Source organism: Perca flavescens, chromosome 8 (assembly GCF_004354835.1).
Source record: "Perca flavescens isolate YP-PL-M2 chromosome 8, PFLA_1.0, whole genome shotgun sequence".
Lineage (NCBI taxonomy): Eukaryota > Metazoa > Chordata > Actinopteri > Perciformes > Percidae > Perca > Perca flavescens.
The window spans coordinates 30,440,758-30,460,732 of record NC_041338.1 but is presented as its reverse complement, the minus strand read 5'-3'; the positions used below and the strand labels follow the sequence as shown (position 1 = coordinate 30,460,732).

Here is a 19,975-nt window from a genome sequence, read left to right as displayed (position 1 = left end):
CACTATACTTATGAGGACCTTCGTTGAGCACATTTATTTCTTAACCCTCCTCTCGTGTAGCCTAATCTCAGCCCTAAAAAATCTTTTTAAATCTAAACACAAGCCCACTTTTAAAGGATTTTCCACATTGTGTTATCCTTATGTGGCTAATTGGTCATTGTAAGTAATAACACACACACACACAAACACACACACACTCAAACAATTCCATAGAGGCAAACACACGTCCACACAAAATCACTAGGTGAAAACTGACAATGCCAGCAGAAAGGACGTCAGACTGTTTTCTTCTGATTCCTGAAAACCAGAGCGCACCAGTCACCCACGAGCACACACATACACACAACTTCTGTGAAGTAAAACAGATTGCCACTTCCGTGTTAGCGGTCTGTAAATCACAGCAGGCTGTCCATCTCTGAAATATGCAGCCTCCTGTGTGCCCTTGAACGTAAATCTGACCCTCACTCATATGTCTGAAGGGAAAGAGCACGGCTGCAGAGTGCATGCGTGGGGAGGAAGCAAAAGGTGAAAATACATAATTTACAGAGGGACTTGATAAGAGAAAGATAGCAGACTGAAACCAAACGTCAATATGAGATAGAATGAGAGGATGAATAGATGGAGAAAATGCGTGGGGAAAAAACATCAATAAAGCATGAAAAGTGTGTGCAAGCAAAGACCCATCAATACATGTGCATCTGGATGTACAGTATATCTGAGTGTGTTGTGTTATGTGAAAGAGCTTATCATGTAGGGTTGACTATTGTAAAGTGATTCTGAGGGTCATGACGTCTGTGCATGTCATGTTTTACTACTTGTGTCAGAATGCAGCTTCCAGTGACTCTGTTATGCAGGTTAAATCAGAGGAGGGCTGGGTAGTGTGGCAGCTATGAAAACTGAGACTCACTCAACTCTGACCTGAAGATGTTGGACAACCATTAATAGTACACCCTCGTAACTTACATCACTTTCTTCTGTAGTTTGGAAACCAACTGCAATACTTGCCTAATTTACTCTGATTTTACCAAAAACAAATCCCAATTTTTTCTCCCTTTTCAAGCTCAATGTCAAAAAAAATCTCTTTCTATAATCATCTTTTTAGGATATCTGGATTACTGTGATTCTGACCTTTACACTGTTCCCGAAGAAATTAGGGAAATAAGGGAATTGAAGATGAATCTATCGTAACCTCACTGTAAATTGGTCCAGCTAAGAGCACAAGCTAAATTGAAACGGCTATAATCAATATTTTTTATATAAATTATGGATCAAATGACTGTCTGTGAAAGGCTTATCATGAAGAAAAACCTGCGGATAGTTATGACTCTGCTCTAACGAACATTTTAGTGCTTCATTCACTCTCATCAGTGTCTTTTTCAGACGCAGCAGACAGCTGTTTTCAGCTCTAAAACCCCATCGTAAGCTAGCTGCCAAGCACCAAACAGTCAATCTTAGCCACTAGCTGGAGAAGAAACTGGAACATTTAGCATTGTAAAAACTAGATAATTCCGTCAGGGGTTAATGCTCACAAAAAAAAAAATCTGAATTCAGCACCAAGACTGCAACAGCTAATAGACCTCTGCAGCCTGACCTGTGCCAGTTTAGGTAATGAACATTATTTTATTTATTTTTCTGACAAAACAATCACAAGCCACATACACATACACAATACCACAAACTCATCAGACATAACAATAAAGAGTACAACGGGGGGGGGGGGGCAGTTTAGTGAATGATAACAAATAGTCACAGTCATAAAGTCTAGGTGAAGTCTAACTTTTATTTATTTTACAACTTGCCATCAGAGCCTTGCTCCACCTACTGCATTTGACTGATTGGGATAGTGACACCTGTCAACCTGAGGTTTAAATTTCTCCAGACCTTGGTTGTTTCACACAGCGGTATGAGTACATAAGATTATAAGACCCCGGACAACCAGCAAACAGCAAGTTACTAATCCATGATCAACTCCTGCGATCCACACTGGAGCGATGAGAGAGCGATGGGGAGCCGGGGAGGGAGAAGGCAGAGGAGAGCCTATATTTAGCTGACAATATTGCTGGTGCTGTGTTTATGAGGGAGCTTAAGAGTTAGTTTCTTGGAACTGGTGTCTCATATGGCCAGGAATGCCCAGCCCCATAACTCGCTGCCACTGATATGGTATCATCATGCAACAGTGCGGGGGTTTGTTGGTAAGCATGCCACAAGGCCTTTTGTGATTGGTTGGGGCAGGAAAACAGATCTTCATGCACTCGTCATCAGGCATACAATCACATTGCCAGTGTTTAGATGACTCCATTGTTTAACTAACACAGCAAAGGTTAAGCTCTACCAATTTATTGTTGTGGGATGAGTTCAGGAGCTACGGTCTTTTTTTCTTTTTTTTTATCACTTGTCAGTTTTAGGATAAATTGTGACGATTTTTTTTTCAATACAGAAAACTGTATTTTCTGCTAAAATTGTTGATCTCTGTTTTTGCACAGTTTAACCAAATTACAGTAGATTATAAAATGAATTCTTCACTGTCTTCACTGTTCACATATTCGGTGCTACCTTCAAAAGTTGTAATGTAAAATGATGGGCATCAGGGATGCTACTTTTAATTGATTTATTTTTCTGACCAGCAGTCGACCCTCGTTAACCAATCATTTCCCGTTAACAGACAAGCAGGCAACTGAGTCCCAGTTCACCTTTCTGTGAGGGTTAGCCGCCACGATGTTGCTCAGACACATGCAGCCACTTACCCAGTATGTCCCCACGTCTCCACCACATTAATTAGTTTAGCTGCAAGGTTATAAGCTGTGTGTCTGTCAGGCATACTTAGTGTTAGTAACATACATAGGAATATACTGTACATAATGTTAAAAAAAAAACATGACTTCTTACTTTTGCCTTTACTTTCTTCAACATCAGATGGAAAACAACTGATGATAGAGTGTAAATGAAAAACTACTTTTAACGACTCCATTCACTATAACACAGTGTCAGAATAAAGTACCAACTACCAAGTATCACCATAATGGGTTGCTGCGTACTGTGCGATAACAATATAAATCAACACAAGAAACAGAAGAAATAGAGGAGGAACTTCTATCCAGCTCATGTATGTGTTGCCCTCAGCCTGCAGCTGCTTCGGTCATGACATGAAGAAAAACAGAGAGATACAGCCATCACTACTTTTGCAAAAAAACATTGGTACCACAGGTTTTTCCTATTCAGATTAGTTTGAACAGCCTTTTATAGGATACCACTGCACTAAAAAAGATGCATGGGCATTAAGAAAAAATATCTATTTCATTTCATTTCTTAAAATGAAAAATACTTTGTAAATGTGTGTTTTCTTCTCTGACCGCAGCTCTTATGCTTTGCAATATCAGGTACCTAATGAGAAGTAAGGAAGAAATTCAGTGATTATAGCTAAAGGAACAACCTTCTCCCAACGAGACCAACAAAAGAATGACTTTGGCTACAAGGAAACACTCTCAGAAAACGATAATGTTGCACTGATATGTGAAAAACAAATAGATTTTTCATACACATCACCTTGAGGCTTTCCGAAAGCCTTTTCATTTTGTCAAACCTCTAGAAAAACATCATCTCTTTCCCCTGTAAGCAGCTCTCCTATCTGAAATATTTCTTGGAAATTGATACTGGTGAGATTGCTTGAAAACTAAACAAAGCGCACACTGTTGAGTGAAGAGTTTTAATTTTTCATCTTCCTGCATGTTTTTTTATGAGCATGAAGTCAGGTTGGTCATCCCACAAGCCAACATCTCAGTTGAATAAGACTATATATGTTACCTAATGTAATTAATCACAATAAAGATATGCTCAGTAGTTTTACTGTTCTCTTTGAGCATTTAGGTTTAAGTCCCCTTCCCTCCTTTGTTGCCTACATTCTTACAGCCTTTAGCTCAGAGACACATTCAACAAACAAACTGTTGCTGCTGGATAGCTAGTTGAGTCCCCTTCTAAAATGTGGACAGTAACTTAGAATCCCTTTGTGAGTGAAAGAAAAACGAAATCGGGGTCGGAATTTGGCAGCAAAGCGTTGTTCAGATCTGGCCTGGAACCTGGCGACTTGGCAGAAACAATCAGGCATTGTGGAGCATGGACGGAGGGGGACCTGTGACAGATGAGAGCAGGAGAGAGAGGGCCCCCTCTTAGAAAAACAGTACACAAAGCGCCATTCACAACCCAGGTCCCTTCTGCCACTTGTAGAGCGAGAGAAGGGCTCCGACAAAGGCCTTCGACTCGACCAATTGGGTGTAAAATCTCCAGCCGTCCCAGCTGGATAGAACTTAGGAAGTGGGAAATGCCAAAGAGAAAGAGAGACAGTCCAAAACAAAAACACAATGGAAAAGCAAAAGGAAACTAAAGGTTTAAATAGAAAAGCAAAGGGGCACCTGTTGCAAGTTGTTATAAATTAAGACTATCCTTTAAAGGTACACTCCAAAGATTTTGTGATGCACTAACATAAAGTTGAGCAACTCAGAAGAGGCAGATTTAAAAGAAATGGTCAAAATCAAAGTACTAGAGACCAAGATATCCTGACTTTTAGTCTCTTGAATAGGTCGAGCTAAAAAAAAAAGCTGGATCTTACACTTACCATAATGCAAATTGATAGCCTCTATCATTAGACCCCTTGCCACCTAAATGCTCAGGTCTTTCGAACCTTATTGCTGCAGTGAAGTTGTTTGGTGGCCATCAGTAAAAGTCTGTGGTTGTACCGGGCAACTCCCAGGTGTGACTTAGTAGCAAGGCATTGCTAAAAAGAACATGTGTGCTCAGTTACTTTTCCTGGATAAATAAATGAAAACAAAGCACAAGAGAATTGGCCTTGTAAGAGAATGGCTCTTAAATATTGGGTCTGTCTGGACTCTCATTAGATCATCGCAGAGTGCTGCATACAAAGGGCACTGTCATAGGTCAGACATGTGGAATGCGAACACACACTCACTGCCCTGTTTTTCTCCCAGAGATTCCCTTGTCCCAGCTCTTATGCCCAAAATAGAAACGTTCAATGGCAAGGCCAGTCACCCCCAAACCAGCCCATTTCTTCACTGCCTTAATAGCAAGAAAACCTGTTTTGTTTTCTGAAATTCCAATCCATTAGCATAGATGTCACCGTAAGAGGCAGCTCTGTTGCCAGCAAAGCCAACAAGTAGCTGCTCTATTTAAAAAGTGTAGGTGCTTATCGCTTGCAACTGAAGGTATTCTCTATCCTTTTCATGACTTAAGTGAAACAATGAAAGGAAGCAAGCAGAAGGCGGACTCTGTGCGCGATGGTTGGGTTAGAACAGTGCGTACATCAATCAGCCATCACAACCAAATTCTCAGGTAAACAGAAGTCATTGTGTGATCAAATGTTTCACTGAAGAGCTATTGGCTTCGTTAGAAAGTATTTACAACCACAAGGCACTCAGAGGGGATGGGCAGAGGCAGCATTCAGGCAGGGTACAGACTAAAATTGAATTAACTCTTATTGAACTAAGGGATTTCATTCTACAACAGTAAGACTATATTGCAGTTACAAGTTATCATGTGAAAAACTTGACTAAACTAATGTATTTAGGTTAGTCTTGGCAATGTATAAGCCATGAAGAGACATTGCCATTTGGTTATTTTATTAACAATTTCTCAATTTCATTTTCAAAAAATGTAAAAACATTAAATGTATTAAAGTTACATATACCATGATAACAATTTTAGTCCATTTGGCCAACCCCTAACCATCACTGACCAGACAAGGAAAAGAACTCGATAGATATCACAGTACCGCCAACGCTGTTTGACTGACACGTGATGCCTGGGAGTTGCAATACAGATACACCAAATCTCTACGGTTAGGCAATATGAAAGGTAAAGCCGTTTGTATATCTATATTCAACAATCATCAAAAAAGCAAAACAACAAGACTGATTGCGTTATTGAACAGAAGACCTAATGGAAATCATTTGTCATGTTGCAGAATCGCATCATTAAATAGGAATTTATTCTTCAAATACATCAATGAAAACACCAAATGTACTGTTCATTGGCATATAATAACATTTAAAACATGAATTTGACATGAAAATTGAATAAGATTTTATAGTCCGTCAAATCTCTTCAAATATAAAATTGTCAAAACATATTCCATATTTATTCCATGGAGGAAAATGTGGAAAGATATTCACTGTATCCAGTGTCAACAGAATATATTTCAATACTCACAAGCATTGCAATTTAAGGATTTTGTCTCTCATCAGATCAGACACCTGGAGCAAACATGGGGTTTGATGTCTCCATTAGTCCTGCTGATGGAAAATCTCAATCAAAGCCAATGATGGAACACTCAAAAAATTATGAATGCATCATTTGTACAGTGGGCGTAAACACACACCACTATGCCGGGTCTCTGTGTTCAGGGACCCGGACCAAAACCGCAGACCCCAAGAAATCCAGAAGTGCCCTTATTGACCAACACCCTCCCTTGTGCTTGTTATTTTTCCTGGCATGCGAACACACCCCTAGCTAACACAAATACAGTACACATATGCATGTATCTACTTCATGGCAACGATACAGAGTAAACCATTGAAGAAACCATTGAAGACCAAAGTCAACACTCAGTGGCTCAAAAGGACTGTTTGTCTAATACCTCCAGCCCACAGTAGTTAGAAGACCTGGTCAGTGTGGACATTTTGTCTATTGAGCCTTAAAGTTGAACACATTGTCCAGGTAGCTATGCCATTATATAAACAGACAAATTATGCCCCTAAAACAGCAGACTTTGTACAGTACTTAATAGAAACAAACCAAAGCAGAACAAGGCATCTTTATATATATATATATATATATATATATATAAATAAAACAAAAATATAATTATAGATGGTTAAAGACATGTTTTTGACTATTGAAAGCATGTTGCATTTCATGCAAGATGTTTTGTGAGTCCTGGATGTTTTAGACTTTGAAGTGATTTTGTAATTTTAAGCAAAATTCAAATTACAGTCAAAAACCAACCTAAGACTTCTAGCCTGCTGTTTGCAAAATATATTAAATCAGACTACGTATAGCCTTCTTAACACGCTCTCTTGCTTGAGGCCCAAAGACTATCTATTTGGTTGTATTTCCAGTTAAAATCTGGACAGTGAAGACTTAAAGTGTGCATAAGAGGTTTCTAGTGAGTTAAAAGTAGAGAGAGTTGGATTTATGGACAGATGTATTTCTATTTCCTCAGCATAAGAATTAAATTACTTGACCCAGAGGTAGCATGTAGGTTGGAAACAGGAATGAAACAGAACTAGTAAAAATGGAAGAGCACTAAGACTAGAACCATGAGGAACCCCACAAATAACTGTTGATCTGCTAAAGGTGGACACAATACCTTAATCAATCAGGAGCGGTTTCAAAACATTACATTAAGAGTATCAAAGCAATGATAGCCATGATGCCAAAGTAATGGCTCAACAATACATCTGATAAAATATCTGTCTTTAGACAAATATAACTAATGACACTTAACAGTGTACTAGTGCAATAGACCACTGCCAAACCTTGGCCAAATGTAGGTAATAACATGTTTCATATATCTTGTAGAGAGAGGGCTTTACTTCCTTCAACAATGATCTTGACAACTGTTAACAGTCAACATCCACTTTTTATGGATTAAATCTCTACACCGACACTCATTTTGCTTTATATCCCTTCATCATCTCTCTTTCCCCTCACCTCTTTTCACCTCCGATCTATATCAGCTTAAAGCGCAAACAGCCTGCCACACCTTAAAGGTGGTAGTCTATTTATCAGCAGCAGCGAACCACTTCTTCTCACTTTAAGCCACTATCCTTATTATTACACCAGTTACCTTTCACCGCGAACATAATGCCACTGTGATGTGCAAATAAACTTGTTACACAAGTTTTAAGCCTTGTGCTTCAATCTCTCCACATAGGTGACAGCAGCTGTAAACAAGGGGAAATCCAATTATTTTAAGAATATAGACCAATCTGTGGATGTCCTTTTTCCAAGGATGAAAAACATTAACTGTTTTTGAAATTGTACCCCTGTATATAAAAAGATCTCACCCAATATTTGTCCAAACAGAAGATGCAAGTGGATATTTTTTAAAAGTACCCAAAGGAAAGCAAATATGTTACTGTGCTTTACATCAAAGAAACTAAGCAGATTAAGCAGTCGAATTGGGTTAATTTTCGAAAGGGTTAAGTTTCAAAAGTATCATTGGCAGTAAAGTCTATTTCAGGGTGACATCAACAGTAGAAAGTCATGATAGAAGCCTGTGGCGATACGACAGCTGCCCTCACACATTTTTCAGAGTGATTACATTAGCCCTAAGGCTAGCAGCAGAAAAAAAGTGAGCTTCAATAAGTCATTACAGGACTTGAGGGTCTCACACAGCTAAGAACAATAATCAGACATCCATGTTTACTGTTTTGCAATGTTACTAATTCATTCAGTTAATGTTGAGCTGAGAGGACATGATGGCACAGAGGGACACAACCTCTCTAAAACACAAAAGTGGAGAACAATTATGTTAATTGTTATTTAGACACATAATGACAGTAGATGTTCAGATATGGTGGACTACAAGGCCTTGCAAGGGACCAGAAAAACTAAATTAATAAATACGTACCTTTTATTTGAGCAAATTCAAATGAATGGTAGATTTGCAAACATTATTTGTGAATAGATATGAATGTTAGATTGTATCAGCATAACGGAAAAAACAAACTCATTTAAAACTTTGATGTAAACAACAGAATTACAATCAAACAAGGAGCTCTAGAGTGTCACATCATCTCAAGGGGTGTCCAAACAGGTGGCTTTTAGAGCGCCCAGGAGGCGCAAAAGCCTGCTAATCCCAGATTAGGACTGACAAGTCGTTTCACTTGATGCCCCCATTGTAATCCCAGTTGCCTCTCTATCCTCTGACAATGAGCTTTGTTCCCTGTCTCAGAAAGAGCTTTGAGGATTTCCTCAGCTTTGTTAGCATGAAATGGCTGCATTATTCAGAGGCATGCTACTTTCATTCGGTCGCAACAACATATTTTTATTGAATTATTGACCGGCCTGAATGCGTAATGTGTACAGATGGTTCTGATGAGTCGTCTGTGTTTAGAACACGGGATTTAATTGATACTCATTTTGGCAGTGTGTAACTCTGTCCCATATACAGACATGTCAAGGGAAAGAGTGGAGATGTGGACGAATATAGTTAAATTTTTTAACACATCAGGCGTTCATGTGACACCCTTATCCACCACCATAAAATGACATTCTTAAATTCAACGATAGTATAAAATGATGCTTGTATAATTTTACCATCTGAGATATGAAATTCATAATGTCATGGATTTTATATATATTCCTATATTTTATGACATATGAGTTACAGTACGTATGGCATACGTAACTTTTATTTTAGGATTTGGCTAAGGAGGCAGTTGATGTAACTGCTAACTGTTAACAATAAAAATAACTGATGACTACTACAAAGAAAAACCAATGACAAACAAATCAGAACTCTGATTATTGGAATCTCCAGTATCTAACACAACAAAGAATAAAAAAACCTGCTTCTGTTTCTTATCTTTTATAAACTGTCAGGCCTGATTGTGGTAATGATTATGTACACTGTAATGTAATTTAAGTTTTATCCATTACTGAGCTTCCTTTCATTAACTCGGGACGAGAAAGTCTAATAAATCGCAGAGATGTAAAACAGGAATTTGAGTTTGAACTTGAACGCGGTGTGAAGACGGTAAAGGAGAAGTGAGGGAGGCAATGCTGAATCAGCAATGGAGCACCGTGAAAACTTCTTCTCCTCTCCAGGAGCAGTTGTCTTGTTTGGCAGTTGGAGACATGTCAGTGTCCCCTGGCATGTCGAGCTGTCACAATCCTGACTAATCCTTTCCTTTCCAATCCTGTGTCCCCTGGTCTGGCTGCAGCCACTTGTTATAGAGTGTGTGTGTGTGTTTAGCTGTATATGTGTATTATGGGAAACAGGCTGGGAGATTTGAAACAGTTATGTGTGAGCGGTTACGATACATCTGATACCATGGACGAGTGGCCTATATTAAATAAACACATGTCGGGTAGAAATGTTGAAGAGGCAGTTCTGTGGCCAGTTCATACTAGCTGAGAAAAACCGAGCAAGGAAAGTAAATAAGTCACGCTTTACCTTTCTCTGAAATATGAACATAAGCAAAACACATGTACAAGAACACATGTACACAGTCACATTTTTGAGTGTTGAGAGGTGTGAGTGTGTGCTGCGAGGTCAGAGCCTCTCTATACTACACAAGGTATCCATTGTCCTTTACTGGCCCACAGCGAATATACATTGTTCACGGCGCACAAGGCCTCACTTCAAACCATGTAGGGTGTTAATCCAGCCAATCACAGCAGCCGTTATTCACATGGACTTAAGCCTTTGAATCAGGGCAAATATATAAGACTCAGGTGGGGTTGTTTATTCCAACATGACTGACGTCAAGAGTGGAAAGTCTGGCATATGTGCATCAGGCAAAAAAAACTTTCATATCAATTATACTGTATTTTGCTGCTCAGTATTATCAATTAAAATTACACAGTGGCCTTTAAAACAGTAGAGATTCTATAGTACAGATGGTTCATAAAAGCTTTTACATTTGTTGTTCTAAGGCGCTGATGTTGATAGGTCTTTAATGAGAAAAATATCCTGGCTCGGAAGCAATTTGCCGCATGTTTTCAGTTAGTCCGAAATAAATAGGAAAGGAATTGAGCACAAACAGAAACGACAGCTAAAGACACGTAAGTCACAGCATTGCTTCCACCAAAAATCACCACAGGGAATAAATGACAAACTTGAAAAAATGGGTAGATTACTACTTTAAGTGAATGTATAAATATCCCCTGTCTTTCTCTCTGTTGTCGGTTGGACTGTGAGTGCAACAGTTACTCGTCCAGCTGTCCTGATTTTTATCGCAGTAAGTATCAAATCTTGAAAAACCTCTCATGAGACTCACGCAAGAATTTCACAGTTGCTGGAAGGGAGCAGCGTTTTTAATAAAGCCTATTTTTTTGCCGGCTGCTCCGCTGGACGAGGATACTCTCGTCTTTTGATTGCGCTCTCTCTCTTTCTCTCTCTCTCTCTCTCTCTCTCTTTCTCTCTCTCTTTTCAGCCATTTCTCTCTCCATCGCAGCACTGTGCTTGCAGGCTGTAAATCACAATTAGGGGGTTCATTAGATATAGCTGATTTATTAAGACTCAGGGCTTGTCTCTGGGCCTTTCAGCCATATATTAGCTGACTACAAGATCTCATACATAGTTATGAGACAAATTGTTTACTGTATGGCTTATAGGGTCATATGCCAATAGACATTAATTATTGAGTAAGACTCCATAGGTTAAATTAATAGCAACCAGATGATAAATCATTTGCATTTGTATATCTTCAGCAATGCCTGTACGCAGCACTTTTAACTGCCTATATCCAAACGCACATCTTTTAATTAACAACAAATTGGCAACAGCATAAAAAATCTGTCTCTATTATCAGCCAGTGATCCAGGATTTAAAAGGAAGCCAAGCATTTTGGAGGCTCATCCAAAGGCTTTAACAAACATACTCCGGAGCTGCTTGCCCTCTTGAACGCGCACACATAAATTTGGCTTGTGTTCATATCACAGTTTCTCCAGTCTTAAGTGTCCCTGGCTCACACAATACAGCATTGTTTCCCCTGTAAATCAAAGCGCACTTATCAGCTTCTGTCAACAACCGCCTGTAAACACAGGACCCAGATCAGGTGGTGCATATATGCTTTCATGCGAGTGTGCTATGCAGTATGTGTGCAAATGAGCCATTTTTTTCGGACCTGCTATTCCTGTTCTGCCAAAGCCGTATGATTGAGTTTATCAGAAATGCAAAGCAAAAACATCCTGAAACTGCAATCAACAGCTTTTTTCCAAAACAGCCCTTCATGAACTTGGCCCGCATCCAAAACCATTTGTTTCTTTCTCTCACTTTTTCTCCAACGTACCAGCATGCCTGCTCATCCCCTGGCACGTCATGGGCCGGATCATTAAATCTCAAGGGTAACTGTAAAAATAGTTCTGGATTAGTCCCAGCTTGAACAGGTGAGCTCCAACTTGTTCAGGCTTATTTATAGTGAGTGTAAAATCCTATTGTTAAGAATAGAGGAGGGTTTACAGACACAGAATAGATGGGAAGAAGAGAGAGAGAGAGAGACAGAGAGCAAGAGAGAGTCTTGTCACCGTCAAAACCCTTCCTGTTCTTAATCTAGACACTGATCTGATCAGAGGAGAGATCAATTAGACCAAGTCTAGTGACATATGCATGCCTGTAAAGTGACATACAGATAAACATCACATGTAAAATCTGTCTCAGGTGTGTGTTTTTGCCTTCTTGTAAGCATTTTGTAGTTTATACTATGATTTCCTAAACCTTTTATTAGCCTTTTCATCATATCATTTTCTCAATTTAAAGAGAAGCGTGAACTATAAAGTCCTTCAACAGAATTTAAAACATCAATAACATAACATAAATTCAATCACCAAAATTTGGAAAGTTACAGTGTGAGAATGTCACCTTCTGCAGAGGGACTCGGATTTATTTTTATCAAACTAACAAATGTTTTCATTATTCATTATGATTCGTCTGCCAATTAATTATTTTGTCAAGTAATCGATAAATCATTTGGGTTATAGAAAGTAGTGAAAAAAAAGGTCCAGGAATTGCTTGTTCAACCATAAAAGTAAAAAAAAAAGAATGACTTAAACAATTAAATCAATTATCAAAATAGTTGCCTGTTCATTTTTCGTCAATCCACTATTTCCCATGCACACTCAAAAGATGCACCACATTTCTCATATACATCAATGCATACAGCAGTTAACAGTAAGTGTAATTAAAGTGTACGCACGCATGCACGCACACACACACACACACACACACACACACACACACACACACACACACACACACACACACACACACACACACTTTCCTCTGGCTGACTCCTGGTACATGACTAATCGACGATGACAGAGAACAAAGGAGAAGATCAGGGGATTGAGTGTGTGGCACACAGGTCAGAAGGAGAGGAGGTTTAGTCTCTATCTGTAATTACGGGCGGGCAGGTGTCACTGGAGGACGCAGCCAAAGCTGATACCTCTGCACCCTGCTGGGCTACATGTTCCAGTCTCAGTGGGTCAGGTCTGCTGAGTGAATTATATTCATGTAACTGGGTAAAATTCCAAAACGTTGACATGCCTCGCCACCAGCGTCATCAAGACGGACTCAGGTGCATTTGCTGAGCAGACAAAAGCAGAAGAGATGGAGCGCTGCAGTGTAGTGCAATAGTGAGAGGAACTGTTTGGATGTCAGAACAGGCCCCTGCTTGATGAACCTGACTAAATAAACATTTACATCCAATCAAAACCACGCACCGTGTTTAATTGATATCATTTTGAATGGAAAGATTATTGCTTTGTTGCTTCATGTCTTATTGGTAATTAAAAATCATTTTTACTGAAAGTGAAACTAAGCTTTGAACTTAAATTCATGGAAATTATTTTCATTTCGGGGAGTACTTCATGGTATGAATTACTGCTCAATAGTCCACTTGTTATCTTGTGAGCTTTGAGAAACATTGTGCCATTAGTTTTAGTTGCCCAGCCTCTTTATCAGCGTAGCCTCTAATTGCTCGACGGCTCGGTTGATTTTGAAGCTAACCAGGAGCGATGTCATCCCTCCGCTCTCCCTACAATGGGCCTCATTGGATTAAGTTCGAGCAGGCTTTGTTAAAAGCTGGTGCAAATCTAATCAAGGAAGAGACCTCAATTATGCTAGCATGTACTTAAACTATCAGATCACTAAAAAAGGAGGAGGGGGTCGGCCAGTGTAGGAATGCAATCAGCAGCCATTAAAGCCAGTTAATTTTGGCTGATGGCAGCTTTAAAATGAGACGCAGGAGTTTTACTGTAATGAGCATACTGTAATTATGAGGATGTGATGTTGGTGTTTGGTAGAGAGCTGAACTCAGGGTTGGGAGAATGGCGTGCACAAAAGGGAAGCTACCCACAAGTCCCTCAGGAACAGGTGTTGGCTTTGCAGAAGAAACATTTTTGCAGAGGTGGTGCTTTGTGTCCCGAGCTTCCTTCTTTCAACCTACACAGAAAACAATCAAACACGAGCTGTTTAAAAACCCCTCCGTTTATAATGAACTGTTGAAGGAAGCCAAACAGCTGAAAATAGCCTCTTTTTTTCTAGCAATGGCATGTTGAAGAATGTAAAAAGGTGTCTAAGCATTTTGTTTGGAAAGAATAATGTGCTGGATGACCATTATCTAAGGACCAGGTGGCGTCCCCTGTAGCCCTGAGCACAACAGCTGATATTGACCCTGACCTCTGACCTCCATGAAACATGACAGTTAAAACAGGAAGCAATTATCCTGAAAGTCAGCAAGTCTGGTGTCATTCGTCAACAGGAGGCCGGAAGTCCGAGCAGATAACAGTTGTCACGGGAGAAATGAGAAAAAAGATGTGAGCGTGTACGTGTGGAGACACTGACACAGCGTCGGCGAGTACACACTCACAGTGTCTGCACACACGCAGATACACACGAGCTGGGTTTCTGTCCAACTTTTTTATTGCCAATTGTGAAAACGGAGTGGAAACTTGTCTAAAAACCTTATACACTATCTATGAAGACATATCGAGTATCTTCATCTCGGTTTATGACAAGATTTGGACATCTGGAAATGTTGTAAAAAATTGTTGCAAAATGTTGTTTATTCTAACAGATTTTGTAACAATTATGGGTAATAAAAAACAAAACAAAAAAAACATTTTAATTGTTTCTGTCGATGTGATGTCTGGCATTAAGAAAGACTTTTAGGTATACTTCACCCGTGAAATAATCACCTGTATTTTATATTACTCACCCCGTGTTCCCTCGAATTCTTGCATGCCTCCACAGTGAACGAAGAATCCATAAACAGAAAAGTCTTGATGAACTGAAGTGAGGTCGCATTTAAACTATATCATAAACAGTACAAACTCTCAGACAGCTTGCGCAGTATAATCACAGTCTCAATTATCCAGTCGTATCCTCAGTACTTCCGAAAGACAAGCATTTTTCCTAAAACCTCACTATTTAAAAGACTTCCGCATAAACAGTCTTAAGCTTGTGCAGGCGCGCGATATACCCGTCGGTTGAGATAATAATTTTCTCTGTTTTTGGATTCTTTGTTCACCGTGGAGTGAGTAATTGATTTGCAAATTATCATTTTGCAAATGGAAGTGCATCAAAAATTACAGCTTTTCAAATAACGGTCTTACATACTGTATTTCATTTGTTTCTAATCATTCATCATAGTAGGTTGCACAAAATAACAAACAGTCCTAAAGAGGAATTAAACACAACTCATCCCTAACAGAGCCCAGTGTCACTGTAAAAAAAAAATAAAAAAAAGAAACACATTTACTCGCACTGCACTTCAATATTTTTCCCCGCTCTCCTCCATCTTGCCAATTCCCCGTGTACTACAGTTCACTCCACTGCCAACTCCTTCGCTTGGCCTGGCCGGTATGCGTGTCATGTACTATTTCTGGAGCATCGGGACCAGCACTGAAGCCATTTTTTTTCATCAGAAGGTTAATACTTCAGCAAAAAAGGTTGTCGTGTGAGAAGTCGGTTTTATGTACGGTTAAGGGAATACCGCATTGACAGGCAGAGGAGGGAAACTGATGAAGACAGGATGTCTCTGAATCGTTTTGATAATCTGCTCTATTACGTTTGTCCATACATCAACCACTCTCGCACTCACATCAAGTCAAGTAGATGTTTAAGAGCAACTTGACATCAGTGACACATTTAAGGGCAACTGCGACCTTAATTCATCCATCCATTGTTTAATTTTTTGAGTTGATTCTTAGCAAAAACCCCTTTGTTCTTTCACAAATATGTGCTCATTCATGTGTAATTACTTCCACCAACTAATCAAAGTATTCTCGTACGCGTAGAATCTGCCATTTAGAATCATTCAGAATACATACGAGTGAGTCGCGCGAATGACGGCCGCCATGTTGCGCCTCCATCTTTAAAATACATTAGCCAAAGAGGGACATACCTCCGCCTTTCGCGCTTTTCACTCACTGGCACTGACTGTGATGACTGCCAGGGAGGGAGGGGGAGAAGATTACTTGCGACTGCCGGCAGATTTGAAAGCCTGTTGAAGATGGAGGATTGCGCCTATTCTCGAAAAGAGAATTAAAAGGACAACGCGACAGGCAAAGCAACAAGACCAAAGTTAATATTGGAAGGGCTTTTACAAGATGGAAAGAGATCATAAGGAGCAAGGATTTTTAAAAGGGACACCAAAGTTGCCTGTTTTCTTCTCAACAGGTAATTCTGCCTATTTGTGTAAATTCAAAGTTTTATAGTTGCTTGGCTAACTATAGCATGGTTGTGCATAACGCTAGAACGAGGTCTAGGATACTTTTCCTCACGTCAGTGATGAAAAAGGATTGTCTACCTTGTCACATAAACGTAATCATATGTGTCGTGATTTCCCTGGCAGACAACTCACGTCATGGAGCTGTAACACTGAATAGCTACAGCTGGAACAGCTGCGTGTAAACGATGCTAAGAGCTAATTTTGGTTTCATTGACATTGTTCATACTGCTCAGAGAAATATATTCAACACACAACCCTCCGTTGCTTCTCTCCTAATCTGTAAACATTGCCTTACACTATTAATCTCGTACAAAATACAGAATAACAATAGCACTGATACTTTACTAACATCAGCTTGCATATGTTTGGGAACCTGATAGCTGATGTAGCAATGAAATGGTACTAAAATAATGTAAAACTATTATTACACTGGAAGGAACACTCACGGACGAAGTCGTCGCTAATTTCAGGTTCGGCCACCATAGGAGTTTAAACGCGTTCGGAATGGTGGGGGCTAGAAAGTAATATTTAGTTGGTTGTCACATACAATTTCACCGCTAGATGGGAGAAAATTCTTACACAACGTAGCTTTAAAAAATATATATATCTTTTTCAGTGTTTCCTCTTCCTGTCTTCCTACCTGCCAACATGTTTCACTCTTTTCACTCGCCACCAGATCGCACATTTCACCCTCAAAGTAACTGACACCATAATCCCCCCCAAAGTATATATTTCTGCTTATTACAAATGATTGCTGGTTGGAAAACAAAATCACCTGGGGAAATCTTTACATGAAGGAATAATGATTTCTCCTCCTCCAACTGTTGACTCATCAAGGCACCCACAGACGCTGCCGTGGAGAAGACCAGCGGGCTCCAGTTGACCACCAGTTGCACTGGCCACCTCCAAGTAGTTGTGAATGTGTGCAGTGGCCTCCATGTGAAGCCGGGTTTTGCTGAAAAGGAGCGTGCATTTCCATAAAGTACCCTTTCCCTGGATAAATCAAAGGTTAAAATATAGATCCAGAGGCTGCTCTCCTCCTTCACTTCCCTCCTTTCTCACTCTGCCTCCTCATCTAGCCTGTGCATTACCTCATCAGAGGAGGATCTGCCTAAAGCCACAGCGGTCACACAACAGACAAAAGCGCTCATCTCCAGGAAGCCGCTGCCGCTGCCTGTGGTTTTGGAGAGAGGAGAAGAGAGGGGAAAAAGTGACTCAGCCCCACGGCTCCTTTCTTCTCTCTGCCGACTTAGGGATAAACGGAGGGATAAAGCACAGGGGGAGATAATATTTAGAGCAGGCCCCATTTCAAGGGCAATAGGAGAGAGAAAGTGGGGTATGAGCTTGGGTGGTTTGGGAAGTAGCCACGAGGGTCGGTCTATACTGTTTCTGGCAGAGGTAAGCTACTTGCACCGTGGATTTATGTGTAAGTGGGGAGGAACCGCTGCTGGCCCGGCCCTGCCTTAAAGCTCCGGCCACTGCAGCTCCACGAGCCTCTTCAAAGCCAACCAGATGGGCCTCAGACGGGATGTTGATGAGGCATGAGTGTGCAAAACACAAACACGCAGGCAAGCACAAACACAAATAAATTGATACAGACACAGCCTGGAAAACAACTAAATACATAACACACAAACATATGTACTTGTCGCACATGTGCTGGCGAGCTGGCGCGCATGGGATAAATAAAGTGTCTCTATCTATCTCTATCTATGAACAAATGTGCTGACTTGAAGTGTGGCTGTAGCAGATCGCTGAAGCTCAGTTCTCTCACCATTAAATAAGGTTACCACAAACTTGCAAGGCATTCTGACAAATTAGATGAATCAAGCAAATGTCCAAGCTCAAGAAGACATAATAGCTCCCTGTTAACATAAGGTTAGGTACTGAGAAACAACACTAAATTTTGTTAGCCGCTGCCCATTAGCAGCGCTGATTTGTGTAATACTGTAACGCAGTGAAGTTCACATACAAAGCTGAAGTAAAATGCAGAGAAGGACATTGTTTTTGGGGAAGCCAAACAGGTAACCTCAGTGAGTTCATTAGCTCATTAGCTCATTAGCTCACCACAAATCAGCCCAATAGCTGCTTGCTGTCCGGTCAATTTTCTAACTCTTTGCAAATGACTGCCATTACAGCAACCATCCGTAACAACAAAGCTCTGCAAATAGGCCTGTCATGAAGCATGACGTGGCTGAAATCTTTTCTCGCTGTGCTAGGACTTTGCAGGTTCCGCATTTATAACTCAGATGAAAATTCCTATATCTATAAATATCATGCTGGAGTAACACACATTAGATGATACACACTATGATCTTATTTTCCTTATCGCTAAACTAATTTTAAATGCACAAATAAAAAGCTGGATCTAGTTCTCCACACTCTGGCGATAAACACAGTGTAACCAATAAGAACCTGTTTCAAAACTGATTTTGTGAAATGACCAGTGATGTCAGATCACCCAAAACATTAGTCATAGACACACCCCAGCTCCTCTGATCAAAACCATTAGATACAGTATGTACAGTATATGTCAAGGCCTTGACTTTGCTAATCCTCCCACACGCAGCAGCCACTTCCTTCCAAAGTCTTATGAAACAAAGATGTCCTGTCACGACACGATCTGTACCCTATAAAGACTGTAATTTTGTTAGGAGGGTCCACTTGTCATCTTACCGCCATGTAATTAGATTTGAAAAGCAATGGCACGTTAAAAGACACAATAATGTGATTTAGAGTTTCCAGATGAACTGATGAGATTAAGGGAGTTTGATGGAATTAAAAGTGGCCTAAGTGGTCCGGTGTTCCCCAATAATGACACCATTCCTTTCTTCAAACGCAGAACAATTAGGCAGAGGAAATGCGTGTATGATGCCTGTATTAATTACTGTGATTTTTTTTATTATTTTATTGCTATTCAGTCAGTAAAATATAATCTCCCAAAGCATCCTAAATATCCGTCACCAGACATTCCGCCAGTTCTCTATGTTTTTGACTTGTGAACCCTTAAAATGAAGCTGTGTCTACTTGTAAAATCTTGTCACAGGTTGCATCAATCAGTGACCCCTTAATAGGGTCTCGACCCCCCTGGGTGGGAACCATAGCTCCAGATTGTGATACAAAACGATTTACAGGAGCCATAAATCAAGCCTTTGAAACTGAACTCCTCGACCAACCAGCAGGACACAGATTATCACCCTAACCAGAACACTGACGGTTGTCTGTCCAATGTGCGAGCGAGTTGTCAGTGAGGCCACTTGTTGACCCAGCAGTGACACGGCTCAAGGGCCACTAGAGAGGGCCTTAATACGTATTCTTAAACAGGGGGATTAGCCAGATGGTCAGATCACTCTTTTTTATCCAACCTCTCCCATTGTACATTTCATATGTCTCCCGCCTCTGCTGAAGCCATCAAGATCGGCCACTGGGACCGCACCAGCTTAATTTGGGCTAGTGTTACCTACAGCACCATTTGACTCCAGATATAATCTTTATTGCTCACAGAG

At 40.2% G+C, this 19,975-nt stretch overlaps 1 protein-coding gene across 7 annotated transcripts in view; it reads right to left on the bottom strand.

The window, feature by feature from the left end:
* LOC114559752 (transcription factor SOX-6) overlaps nt 1–19,975 on the bottom strand; it is a 112,897-nt gene that overhangs the window by 74,812 nt on the left and 18,110 nt on the right. The window contains exon 1 of one of the 7 annotated variants that reach the window (XM_028584604.1): nt 17,245–17,418. The exons of 4 other annotated variants lie outside the window; for them this stretch is intronic. Coding sequence is in view for 2 of the 3 variants with exons in the window: in XM_028584599.1 (XP_028440400.1) it covers nt 14,955–15,005 (51 nt within the window). In the remaining variant the exon portion in view is untranslated. Of the gene's footprint in view, nt 1–14,954; nt 15,135–17,244; nt 17,419–19,975 lie in introns of those variants that run through there. 2 more of the 7 variants (XM_028584599.1, XM_028584597.1) reach the window with 2 other exon arrangements.